Genomic DNA, 15,168 nt, shown 5'->3' with positions numbered 1-15,168 from the left:
TGTGGGCAGACCTGAAAAAACGTGTGCGAGCAAGGAGGCCTACAAACCTGACTCAGTTACACCAGCTCTGTCAGGAGGAATGGGCCAAAATACACCCACCTTATTGTGGGAAGCTTGTGGAAGGCTACCTGAAACGTTTATACAGTTGATGTCGGACGTTTATCATCATTTTCCTCCCTCATGATTCCATCTATTTTGTGAAGTGCACTAATCCCTCCTGAAGCAAAGCACCCCCACAACATGATGCTGACACCCCCTTGCTTCACAGTTGGGATGTTGTTTTTTGACTTGCAAGCCTCCGCCTTTTTCCTCCAAACATAACGATGGTCATTATGGCCAAACAGTCTATTTTTGTTTCATCAGACCAGAGGACGTTTCTCCAAAAAGTACGATCTTTGTCCCCATGTGCAGTTGCAAACCATAGTTGTCACGACTTCCGCCGAAGTCGGTTCCTCTCCTTGTTCGGGCGGCCATCGAACTCACAACTCTTGCATTGCTACTGCCATACGAATTGAGTCACATATAGGACCACTACAATATGTAAGTACAATACAATACAGTAAAATACAATACATGATGATTACAATACAGGTGGAAAGTTTCACAATTGCCATGAGCATAACCCCCTCCTTCAGGCCATGGATGAGACATGCAATGACATCAGTCCAGACCTGCAGTATGTCCGGCTTGGATGCGTCATGCACAAAGGTTTTTCACCAGGTGCATGAACGATGAGGACATTTACTGTGCTGTTGATGAGAACCTATGGCCAAATGCTCAAGACAGGCTTGATGCAAACTACCGTCTGCTGAACGTTGTTTCTTTCATTCATTTCATTTGATTACAGTGCACCTATGTTGTAATTATATCTGAACAATACATTTCTTTTTTGCATCAATTATCAAACCTTTGATCACAATGCCATAGAATGATGGACATTTGATGTTCAGTCAATTTGAATGGTCAGTGCAAGTGTATTGCCTAATGTCAAAACAGTATAATGTACTGTAACTTACAATACCGTAGCATGTTACATTCAAAGGGCAATTTTCAATCATCGAGCGCTCGGGACTATAAGGTTCTATCTGAAAAAAGATGATTCTGAAATAATTGGCTTTAAAGTTCCAAACCCTTGTTGATTTGTTTGGTGTCAGAATTGTTTTCCCTGTCTTCTTTTGAACTTAACATGAATTTGGATAATTTGGAGTACTATGTATGTAGAGAACGTTGAACAGAACAGGGCTATGTCAATAACACAAAATATGCTGGTAGAACCTTGTATCTTGTATTTTTATGCGATTGGGTTAACTGGTTGTTAAAATAGCTCAATTGAAAATATTTGGTTATTAAATCAATGATCTCATGACATTTCACTCTAAACTTATATTGTTAATCAATGGTTGTGGGGTGAAAGATGTCTTCAAACTAAATAAATGCACAATAATACGCTTTGAATATGAGACTTGCTGGGTTGAAGTTTTTGAAATTCACCACATACTTGAGAGAATAGCACCAAAGTGATTGAAAAAAATCTCTAATGTAGCTTTGAGAGGAGCATTGATGTCTGAATAAGCTTAAAATACTGATATGCTCTTCGGAAAATACTGTATATGTCCTTTATTCAATAAGGGACAACAGTGTCGGGAAGGAATAGGAATCTACCAAATCAAATCCTTTAATGAATGAAGTCAGTCAAAGTCATAGGACTAGAACTAGAACCAGTCAAATATTTGGACACACCTACTCTCGTTCAAGGATTTTTCTTTATTTTTTACTATTTTCTACATTGTAGAATAAGAGTGAAGACATCGAAACTATGAAATAACACAAATGGAATCATGTAGTAACCAAAAAAGTTTGAAACAAATCAAAATATATTTTAGATTATTCAAAGTAGCCACCCTTTGCTTTGATGACAGCATTCTCTCAAACAGCTTCACCTAGAATGCTTTTCCAACAGTCTTGAATGAGATCCCTCATATGTTGAGCATTTGTTGGCTGCTCTTCCTCCAATCTGCGGTCCAACTCATCCCAAACCATCTCAATTGGGTTGAGGTCGGGTGATTGTGGAGGCCAGGTCATCTGATGCAGCACTCCATCACTCTCCTTCTTGGTCAAATAGCCCTTCCAGAGCCTGGAGGTGTGTTGGGTCATGATAGTCCCACTAAGCTCTAACTTATATTATTATATTATTATTATATAAGCTCAAACCAGATGGGATGGCGTATCGCTGAAGAATTTTGTGGTAGCCATGCTGGTTAAGTGTGCCTTGAATTCTAAATAAATCACAGATAGTGTCACCAGCAAAGCACCCCCACACCCTCACACCTCCTCCTCCATGCTTCACGGTGGGAACCACACATGCAGAGATCATCCGTTCACCTACTCTGCATCTCACAAAGACACGGTGGATCAGACCAAAAGACAGATTTCCCCTGGTCTAATGTCCATTGCTCGTGTTTCTTGGCCCAAGCAAGTCTCTTCTTCTTATTGTTGTCCTTTAGTAGTGGTTTCTTTGCAGCAATTCAACCATGAAGGCCTGATTCACTCAGTCTCCTCTGAACAATTGATGTGGAGATGTGTCTGTTACTTGAACTCAGTGAAGCATTTATTTGGGCTACAATCTGAGGTGCAGTTAACTCTAATGAACTTCACCTCTGCAGCAGAGGGTCTTACTGGGTCTTCCTTTCCTGTGGCGGTCCTCATGAAAGCCAGTTTCATCATAGCGCTTGATGGTTTTTGCGACTGCACTTGAAGAAACTTTCAAAGCTCTTGAAATGTTCCGGATTGACTGACCATCATGTCTTAAAATAATGATGGACTGTCGTTTCTCTTTGCTTATTTGAGCTGTTCTTGCCATAATATGAACTTGGTATTTTACCAAATAGAGCTATCTTCTGTATACACCCCTACCTTGTCACAACACAACTGATTGGCTCAAACGCATTAAGAAGGAAAGAAATTCCATAAATTAACTTTTAACAAGGCACACCCGTTAATTTAAAAGCATTTCAGGTGACTACCTCATGAAGCTGGTTGAGAGAATGCCAAGAGTGTGCAAAGCTGTCATTAAGGTAAAGGATGGCTACTTTGAAGAATCTCAAATATACAATATATTTTGATTTGTTTAACACTTTTTTTGGTTACTACATTATTCCATACGTGTTATTTCATAGTTTTGATGTCTTCAGTGTTATTCTACAATGTAGAAAATAGTCAAAAATAAAGAAAAAGCCTTGAATGAGTAGGTGTGTCCAAACTTTAGACTTGTACTAAAAAATCTCTATATATTTTATGCAGAATTTCCAGATTCATGTCAGCCATGTTCTCATTGCATGTGAGATTCTTGGAGGGAGAAAGAGAGGACAGGGCATGGTTTATTCAATGGAATTTCAGCCTGATGAAAAGATACAGGCTGGAAAAAAGATTGTAAGGACCATATTAACATAATTAGTTATTAAAATTTAAATTGAGAGACTGTACAATGACATGAATATACAGAATAATATTTAAAACATGAACGGCTGTATTTCTGAGAAAAGATATCCGTAATATGTATATTTGTGCATTTATTATAAAGTGTGTGTGTGTGTGTTTGCATGTGTCTGCGTGCACGTGCACTTATCTGTATGTGTGGATCACTGTATATTTCACCCCAGCACCCCACTGCTCCTCCCATGCTGAGAGAATAGGCTCAGTCATCCCAGAGCCTGCCTGGCTGTGTCTGCCTGTCACTGCAGGGTGAGATGAGACAATGGGAAAATATTCAGACACCAGGCTCATATCACTCACCCAGCGTAGAGAAACTGCCGTGTGCAAGCATTGGCAGACGGTAATGTAACTGTAAGTGGATGCTAACATATACGAGAGGAAAATCATTAGATGGAACATAACAATTTTGAAGGGTTTTTATTGTAGCTGATGGTAGACTTATGAGAAAAAAACGAAGCTGATCAGAGAAGAAACATACAGAGGTATACCAGAGGTATGCCAACACCAACATAGCACAAGGCTAGCTCTGTGGGCATTGATGATGATAATAACTACTGTATAAACATCACTATGCACCATTTTGTGCCAGGTATACTCAATTATTTGAATGAAGTACCAGCAGAGCTGAAATAAAACAGTCAAGTCAAAACAGAGAATCAAAATGGCCGATGACACAGAAAAGCCAGAGTAGGATCTGTAAACAAACATAGTCCAGTTAATGGCTGCCTGTCTCACAATGAAGAAATCAAACAATACTAAGCTGATCAGAGGCATAGCCACGGGAAGTAGGGGTGCTGAGAGGTGCTTGCAGCCCTCCCTGAAAAATCTGAATAAAAACAAAAAATGTATTAAATAACACAAAAGTAGTGCACCTTTCATTCAGAACCTAAATTGAACCTAACTTCAACGTCTGAAGTCGTTTTGCTTACTAAGATTTTTGCAGGGGCATATTTCTTTTGGTCTGGCCTATGGCGGAAAAACGCCAAGGATGGCCCTGCCTGTCCATTTCTCTGTTATTGTCATTCTAATGGAATCCAGAAAGAACAAAACCCTGTCCTCAAACATTTAAAGATGCAAAGTTATGGGCAAAGACACAAAACATCCACATCAAATTAAATATTTTTCTTGATCAAATAACATGGAAAACAACCACTTTTTGTGCAGTAGTAATTTACCATCCTTAAAACAACACTTAATGAAAATGTGCATTACTGCACTGTACATAGGCTGGTCATCTATGGTTGTACCTGTAGACTTTCCATCACCATGAAGAAAAACAATGACCAATAAAGTCATTGAATATATTGAGACATCAAGTGGTTTGTGATGATATGATGTGTGGCTCAGTTGGTAGAGCATGGTGCTTGCAATGCTAGGGTTGTGGGTTTGATTCCCATAGGGTACCAGTATGAAAATGTATACTCTCCCTACTGGAAGTAGCTCTGTATAAGAGTGTCTACTAAAATGGAAGAAGAATAAACTTTTCAGTTTTCACGTAGAAATACGTTGCACTAGCAAAGTATGTCAAGAAACTGGAAAACATATCAAGCACATATTTATGTATTATCAGAGTAACTATTTTGTACAGACTCAAGTCAGACTCAAGTTACAAATACTGGTAAACACCCAAATATATTTAGTTGACATTTTTTCACAAAAATAAAAAAACTGGGCCATAACTAGTCCTGCATTAGAAGACCAATATAGACGTCTTCAGTGCGGACATTATTTTTCTGCAGCACCCCCACCCCCAAACTACTTCCCGCGACTATGATCAGAGGTTTGCCAACACATCAGTGGCCAGCTCGGAGGAAGTTCCCCGTTGCTTCATTTAAATGCTTTCAGGACCTGTCAGATCAGATGAGTTTGTTTTGGCTGGAAATACTCAGATCAATTATCATGATTAGGGCAGCAGTTACCCGCATGGTGGTGTTTATGAGGCCCGAGTTGGACCCAAGCACACACACACTTTTCTAAATATCCAAAACCACACAAACATGCACGCGCTGTCCCCTTTGTTAAAAAAATGTATTTTCTTTTCTGTATGGCTTTCACTTGGCTGACCCGTGTCACCAACACACAAACAATTCAGTACAACACAACTTTATTTCTCCCCTGGGGACAAAACAGAAGGACACTTCTGGGTTCCCCCTGGCTCTCTCCACACTCTATCGAGCTGTGAATCACACTGGGAGATGCCTTGGCATTTCTGCAGGTTAACCATGAGAAATGACCTCTTTTGCACCGTCGATTCCTGCCTGCCTTCAGGGGAGTAGAGAGGCAGGGCAGGGCTGTCCGTTAAGGCCCAGTGACAGCAGCTGGGGGACTTGGTCTGTCTTGTTCCTGTGTAATTACTCAACTCAGTAAAGGGGAGAAATGGTAACATGGGGATCTGTCCTTGTGTAACATTGCTGTTGATTGGAATAAGACTATTAAAATAATAAAACATTTGAAGATAAACCATAGAAAATAAAATAATATCTAAGATATAGTGAGAAAGAGCTGAATTCTCCTGCCCTGATATGCAGATGGGTCAATATTCATTGTGAAACATACAGTAAATAACCTACAGATAACCGTAAATATAAACCTGAAAAATAGACTTGTCTGAATCTGATGCACCGAATGACATTGCATTGATTGTCCAAAGATTACAACACTCCCGATTTCAGTTGCAATTAGTTACATCATATTTTCTAATCAATTAAGCCTGGCTCCTGGTTGCAGGGTTTTACTGAACACCACTGAGACTCCCACACCAGATTAGATTAACCCCGCTCTGCATCTCTCTCTCACTCTACCCTGCCCTCTTTTCATGCTTCTTTCTCTCTCTCTCTCTCTACCTTTCCATTTTTCCATGCCCCCCCTCGCTCTGCACAAACTCCTCCCTTTCCCTCTTTTTCATTTCTCTCACTTTCCCTCTCTCCCTCTCTTCACCTTTTCTTAATTTCCATACACTGATAACAGGCCCAAAACATGTTCCAGAATCAATTTGTGATATATTGCAGCCTAAGCAAATGGCTAGGACTACTTCACAAGGTAATTATATAGGTGTATCCACTACTAATTAAGCTGTTATAAATCTCGTCAAGGGCCAAGTTCCAGTCTTTTCCCCCCCAGAAACATGCATTATGGTTAAAGGAGGTGATCCAAATACACAGCTTTTGTTTCCCAACAAGGAACGTCTCCTTCCAGCCTTCAGGCCTGATAACTACATTCCTTTGGAACTGTAGCCTACGTCACAGAGGGCGTCTCTGTGTTCCGAGCACGCCCGCCCCCTCTCCACGAGGCCTGGCCAACTGACAGTTCCAATCACTGTCTTCACCCAACGGCTTCACCCGCTTTAATCACCCCCTTCACCTCCGTTTTGTCGTGTTTTGCGGCCACGAATGCCTTCTCCGTCCGTCAATCACGAGGGAAATATCCATGGGCGCCAACCAATTTCACTACACCGTCTTTAAATCCTGAACGAAAAAGATACGTTTTCCCGGCCCCCTCTCAGCTCCTGTCCGAGCCGTCCGCCTCACAAAGGATTTGCAGACGTTCGGGAATTCCGCGTTTCATTCCTTTTTTTAGAGCAGGATAGGCCCGCCCCTTTCTTCATTTGTCAACACAAAGAGGATTTGACAACACTGCGAAAGGACCGCCCATCATGCCCAAATAAGGTTAATTTGCCCATACACGGCAAACAATCGATTTGAGTGTAACATTTTCCCTTCCTTATCCCGTTTATATGGTAGGTTCACTTCCGCCGTTGATGTTAAAGCAGTGCTATCATGGCGGAGCGCGTTCAGCAGCCCCCAGCCAAACGGCTCTGCTGTAGACCGGGTTATAATACGAATTGTAGACAGGGACAACGGGCCGGGGGTACGTTATGTGGCGGTTCGGGTGCGGCCCAAGGTGGGTCGAGCAAAACCCTGAGTCCGGAGTCTCTGTTGGATATCTCGGCCCGGAAAGTGGCCGAGAAGTGGCCGTTTCAACGGGTAGAGGAGCGTTTTGAACGGATCCCGGAGCCTGTACAGAGAAGGATCGTTTACTGGTCGTTCCCCAGGAGTGAACGGGAGATCTGCATGTATTCTTCGTTCAATACGGGGGGAGAGGACAGTGGAACTAGCGGGGAAAATAGTGATGAGACGCGGCTGCCTTTCAGACGAGGTATCGCTCTGTTGGAGAGCGGCTGTGTGGACAACGTATTGCAAGTCGGTGAGTGGATGGACCCAAGCGTATGAAAAACAACGTTATTTTATTTATTGAGTTTTCATGGCAAACAACCAGAGTTTGAAATATTTTTCAAAAGCACCAAGAAATGAAAAAGGAAGTGTGTTGAATTAGGTTTCAACAAAGGATTGAATGAGGCGACAAAGGGAGCTTTTACATCGCGGATACGTTGGCGAGGCTCCTTTTTTTTTTTTACTAAAACCAAAATGCATTCCTCTAACAATATAAATAGCTATTATTAGCCTATGCACAGTTGTCTATGCTCTATGCCGATACATTTAGCCCAAATGTCTATGTAGCATAATACATGTGTTTGCTTATGCATGACGGGATTTTTTTGTTGTTGTTGCTTGGGTGAAAAATAACCATTACGGAAGTAAACGGTGGGATTTAATAAATGTGCCCGTATACTTCTCTCGCATTCGAACATTTGGTTCATATACGCATTTAGCCAGCCTCAAATAGTTTTTAAAAATATACTTTCAACTGAAAGGGGCGATGCTTTTCTGGCCACTGTGTGTCGAGAAGACATTCAGGGCTGAGCCTTGTCGACTGTGTTTATTTTCCGAAGTGAAAGGCATGGGGGAGGTTTTCTGGCTAAGCCAGGCTAGAACATAGAGCTCTCAGCTGAATTGACAGTTCTTTCTACATATATGCCAAACTATTTCATAACTAGAAATATGTTTAGTGAAACAATAACACAGCAGCCTGTCGTGCATTCAAAGCATTTTCTATTTGAGTAGCTGCGAAATAGCAGTATTTCATGTTGTTTTCGTAACACAGCCTTGACTGGGTGTCGTATTTACCCAGTGCGCATATCAAACAGCCGTGAGGCATTCCGAATGAAAGTATTGGTACTTTGTTCCCATTTTCATGTTAATTTGTGTCTTTTCAGCTTCCTGTCATCCTCCAAAGGGAAGGCAAACAACAAACGCGTATTTTAATTTATTTTTACTGCTAATTGGGAAAAGGGTGGGAGGAATGGCGATTTAAAGCCACATAGACTTATTTTTAAATGGACATTGATATGCACCAATTTGCAGCTAATTGGGTCAAGTGTGTTTCTTTCTTTCACTGTTGTTTTACTAAATGTTCTGACACCAGGAAAACACTGACACGTAAATTGTAATAATCACCAGCAGGCCCTACCTACCAAAACGTAGCATATATACTCAAATGAACGCATGGCCATGTATTTTACCCCCTGCCTGACGGTAAGCTACCTGCTGGGCTCCCTCTGTATTCCAACTCATATGCCACCTTAGTTAGTTCATTAGGGCTCTCCGTCCCCGCCCTGGGAAAACGTTCAGCGTTCTAATCCCATTACTCTATGTGGTTAATCTGAATTGTAATGCAATCTGCAAACGTAATTTTCTGCATGGCCATCCATCCCTCTCTGTCCCCTCCTCCCTCTGAACGTGTCGCAGTGGCTTGGCTGGGCTTTGTGCCCTAGCCACAGTGCCAACAGGGCGCCAGGCTGCTGACTATATAACACATACTATAGGCCCAGGCAGGCCTGTGTCTTTGTCTAGTATATATGCTAAATAAAATACAAATGAATAAATAGGCAAAGCACAGCTACAGTATCTACTCTAGTCTCTCTACTCTTTATTGGGGAAGAAATAATAAGGTGTATATATACATTAGAATGCAGTGTCATTTTTCTTCACCCAAAACCACGTTAAGGAATATGATTTTGCCTGCCAATAATGTAATAATAATATGGTGGTTAAGCAGGCAGTTAACCTAAACATATTCTCTGTGTGTGTGAGCTTGCACACGATAGCACATAGTGCTCAATCTGCATGCTAGCAATGGAGAATGACAGCAGAAATTGTGCCAGGAAGTGATAAATAAAAGATGCAATCTTCCCTCGCGGGCTGCAGCTAGGGAAGGGAGAAGAGAGCGAAGGAGAGAAGAAAAGACTGGGTCGCTGTGATCAGACCTGGGAGAGAAGATCAGTTACACATCTGTTTGGCACACATCCATATGTACAGTATAGTATACAGTACACAGCCTCTCTACACAGGAAACACACACACAGTACATGTGTAGGTTAACTGCCTGCTTACCAACCATATTATTATTACATTATTCCTTAACATGGTTTTGGATGAAAAAAGGACATACTGCATTCTATGGTATATATGACTCCGCTAAACACCCTGGCGGTCACTGTCAAGTGTCCCAAGCAGTATGGTCCATCCCAAGGCCAGAGGAGAGGCTCTACCTATCTGGCCTGCTCAGGTCCTGCTGATTGGAAAGCTGCTTATCTGATAGCCAACCCATAGTAAACATGTCATGAACACGATTGCCTCGACGCACGCGCGCGCGCGCGCACACACACCACACACACACACCCGACAGGATATGGCTGCCCGGCGCTTCTCTCTCTCTCAGAGATCTATCCACTGCTGTTAGCAGTCTATGAACACCGACACGTTGCAGTGTGTGTCTGTGTGAATAAATACACGTGTGTCTGTGTGTTCGCTATGCAAGCACGTGCAGGCCAACCAGAGGCCTTTTCCATATGGGCATGTGACACACAGTACAGTGATAAGACGGATCTAGAATAGAAAGGGAAAGTGGACGGAAAAGAAAGAATATGAAGAGAGAACTATTAGCCTATTGATAACCAATGAATTCCTACAGGCCTACAAGGTTATTATTATTATGCATTATCTTGTCATCTTCCAATAACGGGGCTAAAAATATTATAAGTGTGTAATACACCATTGTCTTTCTATTCACAAATACATTATTAATGTCTGTGGTGTATATCATTGATCAAACATTTATAACCTCATTATTAGAAGTTGATATTCATTATCCCCTTTTATAAATACATTATCCTGGCCTCCTCTCTGAGCATATGTCTCGTCAACATTTATTCAGCTTGTAGAGCAGCTCTTACGCCCCTCCCACAACACCCCACAGGGCCGCGTTAAACCCCTCCCCCTCTCCTTTACCTCCATTACCCCGTCTTGCTCTCTGTCTCCCGCACTCTCTCTCTCTGTCTGTTTCCATCTGTTCTAGGAGGCCAGGGTTTGTCAACACTGATCCTATTAGCTGTGAGTGTCTGTCTTATTGATGGGAAATATGGCTCCTCCCCCCTACTCCTTACTCATCTACTGCTGAGTCAGAACATTGGGGGATTCGAGTGAGATGTTGTGGTGTGCTCGTTTGGGGGGGGTGATGTCGTCTTCTGGTTATGATTATCACATTCTAGAGAGGTTTTATAGTGAAGTTTTACTCTTAGTGAAGTCGTTGTGAATTTTTTGTCGACAGATTGCAGGCTAGTGGGAAGTGCGTGTACCTGTGACTCGCTCTCAGTTCTTCATTGACCAGCATCAATAGTGTTGTTTGGAGATTTAACATGACCTGACATTACAGGTGAATATGTTGCTAGATAAAGATACAAGCATAAAGATACAAGAGGTGCGTGCGGCAACGTTGCCTCTGACGATATGACACAGGGCCAGAAAGGGGAACGTTGGGGTTGCAACTTCATCCAAAAATGATTGGCATTAAGGCTGTCCGACATAAGATATGCGAGTGATGTAGACCCAGCCTATCATCAGGCAGGGAGCCGGGCCTGTTTTTTTTAGTTGTTGTGTAAACCCCAGCAGCATTTACACTTTTCTCTGTCAGTGGGCTGAGCTCTTTATAACCATGCAGGCCCTACGCACCGCTAGTCATGCATGGCAGCATAGCTCACTGCCATTTTAAGCCCAGAAATGCCAGAATCCACATATCAGGGCCAAGGTCTACAGGCTTGAACCTAACTGCCTGGCTGTTTCTCTGTCCTCTGAAGTGACTTCATTTCTGTCTCCCGCCCTTCTTCTGTGCTGATCTGAGAGAGATGAGCCGGTGAAAGGCATGATGGGCCTCCACCGTGCCGCTTTGACCTGGCAACTCTTTTCAGGTCCGTACAGTTGGAGAGGACGCAGAGGGTGTGTGTGTGTGTGAGATAAATGAGTCAGCTGTGCCGCTCCTACTGTCCCTCCCTGCTTCACCAAGCTAAGAATAGTGCGTTTGGCGACTCATAATAAAACCACTCTGTCTTGTGTGTTTCTGTTAGATACTTCTTTATTTAGAGCTTCTATTCTGTACATCTCACTTATTCAGGCCTACAGCTACTTTCTGTTCTGTTCACCCCAGGCTAACGTCATGAGAACATCACTGAGATTACTGAGGTTATCATCACTCATTCAATATTATATTACAGCGCTTCACTGTGAGGAAGACGTGGCTTCATTTAAAAGGAGTGTGTGTGTGTGTGCCGGCTCTACCCTGACTCTACCCCATCTCTACCCTGACTCTACCCCGACTAACCCAGTGCGCTACCCCTCCAGAAGGCCCTGGATAGGCATGCGTGGACATTTCTGACATTTCGTACACAGAAGTGCAGAATTTAATACTTGGCACTTAAATCTGACATGGGCCTGTTGAGGTAGAGGCTGTAGGGGCACTGGGCTGATGGGGTTGAGGGGAGGAGAGGACAGGCAAGGTATGAAGGGCATACTTAGGGGGAACTCCGTATCAAAGCCGGAGCTGTTATAGCTGGTGGTCCTCTGATGTTTCATAGACACGGGAAAGAGGAAGGCACACTGGTGCAGATATAGATAGACTCAGCCTTCCTCATTGTTCCTTTTCATCCTGACATGTGAGGCTTCAGTGCATCCTGTTGGTCAGTGGTTCGAGCTGGGAGCTGTGGTCGGGTCCTGGCGTGGAGGATGGCGGAGTGTCACCCCACAGTGAAATCTCACCTCGCGTCTTCAGACCACAGACTCTGACACAGGGCATCGATGTCCCCCTGCTACATCTAGCTAAAACCAGACTACAGCGCGGTACACTCGCACTCGTTTAGATTGGAGCTCCTACAGCTACCTTCCTTGTTCCTCTTGAAAGGACCTCTGATGACTCCTTCTCGACCTAAGACTCGTAGCCTGACCTAAAGGATGCCTTTTTTTTGTGCACAGATCAGCCTTTATTTATCCCATGCGTTTATTTAGAATGCCATTTTGCTACTGGCACACAGAACCCTATGTTCATTGTAGTGTTAGCCAGAAGGCCAATGTTCAGTGTGCCAGAAGGCTAACGTTTTGATCCAGACAAGGTTTAGTAGTAAAGGAAGTCCAGGATGGCAGAACAGGCTTGATATGATCTCCAGCTACCAGACCAGTGTTCAGAGTAATAATGCTATAATGGTAGAACAGGCTTGATATGATCTCCAGCTACCAGACCAGTGTTCAGAGTAATAATGCTATAATGGTAGAACAGGCTTGATATGATCTCCAGCTACCAGACCAGTGTTCAGAGTAATAATGTTATAATGGTAGAACAGGCTTGATTTGATCTCCAGCTACCAGACCAGTGTTCAGAGTAATAATGCTATAATGGTAGAACAGGCTTGATATGATCTCCAGCTACCAGACCAGTGTTCAGAGTAATAATGCTATAATGGTAGAACAGGCTTGATATGATCTCCAGCTACCAGACCAGTGTTCAGAGTAATAATGTTATAATGGTAGAACAGGCTTGATTTGATCTCCAGCTACCAGACCAGTGTTCAGAGTAATAATGCTATAATGGTAGAACAGGCTTGATATGATCTCCAGCTACCAGACCAGTGTTCAGAGTAATAATGCTGTAATGGTAGAACAGGGCTTGATATGATCTCCAGCTACCAGACCAGTGTTCAGAGTAATAATGCTATAATGGTAGAACAATGTCACATTGTTTAATAATGACACGTTCATATCCTCCATCGTGTCTCAGTCAGACCAGTATTGACCTTTCCCTTCCTATCATTATGGCTGCTCCTGTTCACACTCATTAGCAGCTAAGTACCTCAGTTAAGAGGTCTACACACACACACACACACACACACGCACGCTCCCTGACCCCCAACCCAAGTGCTTTGAAGTGTGGCGTGTCATATGGAATCTATATAACACACACCTGTACATATGGCAGAGTTCTATACAGCCGGTTATGGCTCACACACCAGACAATGCCTTATGGGGATATGTACGGTATGAGTGGGGGAGGCTGGCTAGGCTTTAGTAGTGTGTGTCTGATTGTTATGTGAGAGATGTGGCCCAGCCTGTTGGTGAATTCCACTGTGGTAGAGGGGGGAGTTTGATTTTGAAATGATGGTGTTGAACACACAATAGAATACACTGAATAGAATGTACATAACAGAATGGAGACTAGAGAATAGTGTACACTGAATAGAATGTACATAACAGAATGGAGACTAGAGAATAGTGTACACTGAATAGAATGTACATAACAGAATGGAGACTAGAGAATAGTGTACACTGAATAGAATGTACATAACAGAATGGAGACTAGAGAATAGTGTACACTGAATAGAATGTACATAACAGAATGGAGACTAGAGAATAGTGTACACTCAATAGAATGTACATAACAGAATGGAGACTAGAGAATAGTGTACACTCAATAGAATGTACATAACATAATGGAGACTAGAGAATAGTGTACACTGAATAGAATGTACATAACAGAATGGAGACTAGAGAATAGTGTACACTGAATAGAATGTACATAACAGAATGGAGACTAGAGAATAGTGTACACTCAATAGAATGTACAGAACAGAATGGAGACTAGATAATAGTGTACACTGAATAGAATGTACATAACATAATGGAGACTAGATAATAGTGTACACTGAATAGAATGTACATAACGGAATGGAGACTAGAGAATAGTGTACACTGAATAGAATGTACATAACATAATGGAGACTAGAGAATAGTGTACACTCAATAGAATGTACATAACGGAATGGAGACTAGAGAATAGTGTACACTGAATAGAATGTACATAACAGAATGGAGACTAGATAATAGTGTACACTGAATAGAATGTACATAACAGAATGGAGACTAGAGAATAGTGTACACTGAATAGAATGAACAGAATGGAGACTAGATAATAGTGTACACTGAATAGAATGTACATAACATAATGGAGACTAGATAATAGTGTACACTGAATAGAATGTACATAACATAATGGAGACTAGAGAATAGTGTACACTCAATAGAATGTACATAACAGAATGGAGACTAGAGAATAGTGTACACTGAATAGAATGAACAGAATGGAGACTAGAGAATAGTGTACACTCAATAGAATGTACAGAACAGAATGGAGACTAGATAATAGTGTACACTGAATAGAATGTACATAACAGAATGGAGACTAGATAATAGTGTACACTGAATAGAATGTACATAACAGAATGGAGACTAGATAATAGTGTACACTGAATAGAATGTACATAACAGAATGGAGACTAGATAATAGTGTACACTGAATAGAATGTACATAACAGAATGGAGACTAGAGAATAGTGTACACTCAATAGAATGTACATAACAGAATGGAGACTAGAGAATAGTGTACACTCAATAGAATGTA

General features: G+C 42.1%; 1 protein-coding gene across 1 annotated transcript in view; it reads left to right on the top strand.

Annotated features, from left to right (window-relative positions):
• The first annotated feature begins 6,911 nt into the window (after window positions 1-6,911).
• The window catches only part of LOC118387828 (zinc finger SWIM domain-containing protein 6), a 54,192-nt gene continuing 45,935 nt past the window's right edge, over window positions 6,912-15,168 (top strand). The window contains exon 1 of the mRNA XM_052525862.1: window positions 6,912-7,695. Within this exon, the coding sequence (XP_052381822.1) occupies window positions 7,269-7,695 (427 nt within the window). The 5' untranslated portion in view covers window positions 6,912-7,268. The remainder of the gene's footprint in view (window positions 7,696-15,168) is intronic.

Source organism: Oncorhynchus keta, chromosome 9 (genome assembly GCF_023373465.1).
Source record: "Oncorhynchus keta strain PuntledgeMale-10-30-2019 chromosome 9, Oket_V2, whole genome shotgun sequence".
NCBI lineage: Eukaryota > Metazoa > Chordata > Actinopteri > Salmoniformes > Salmonidae > Oncorhynchus > Oncorhynchus keta.
This window is presented reverse-complemented; position numbering and strand designations above follow the sequence as displayed.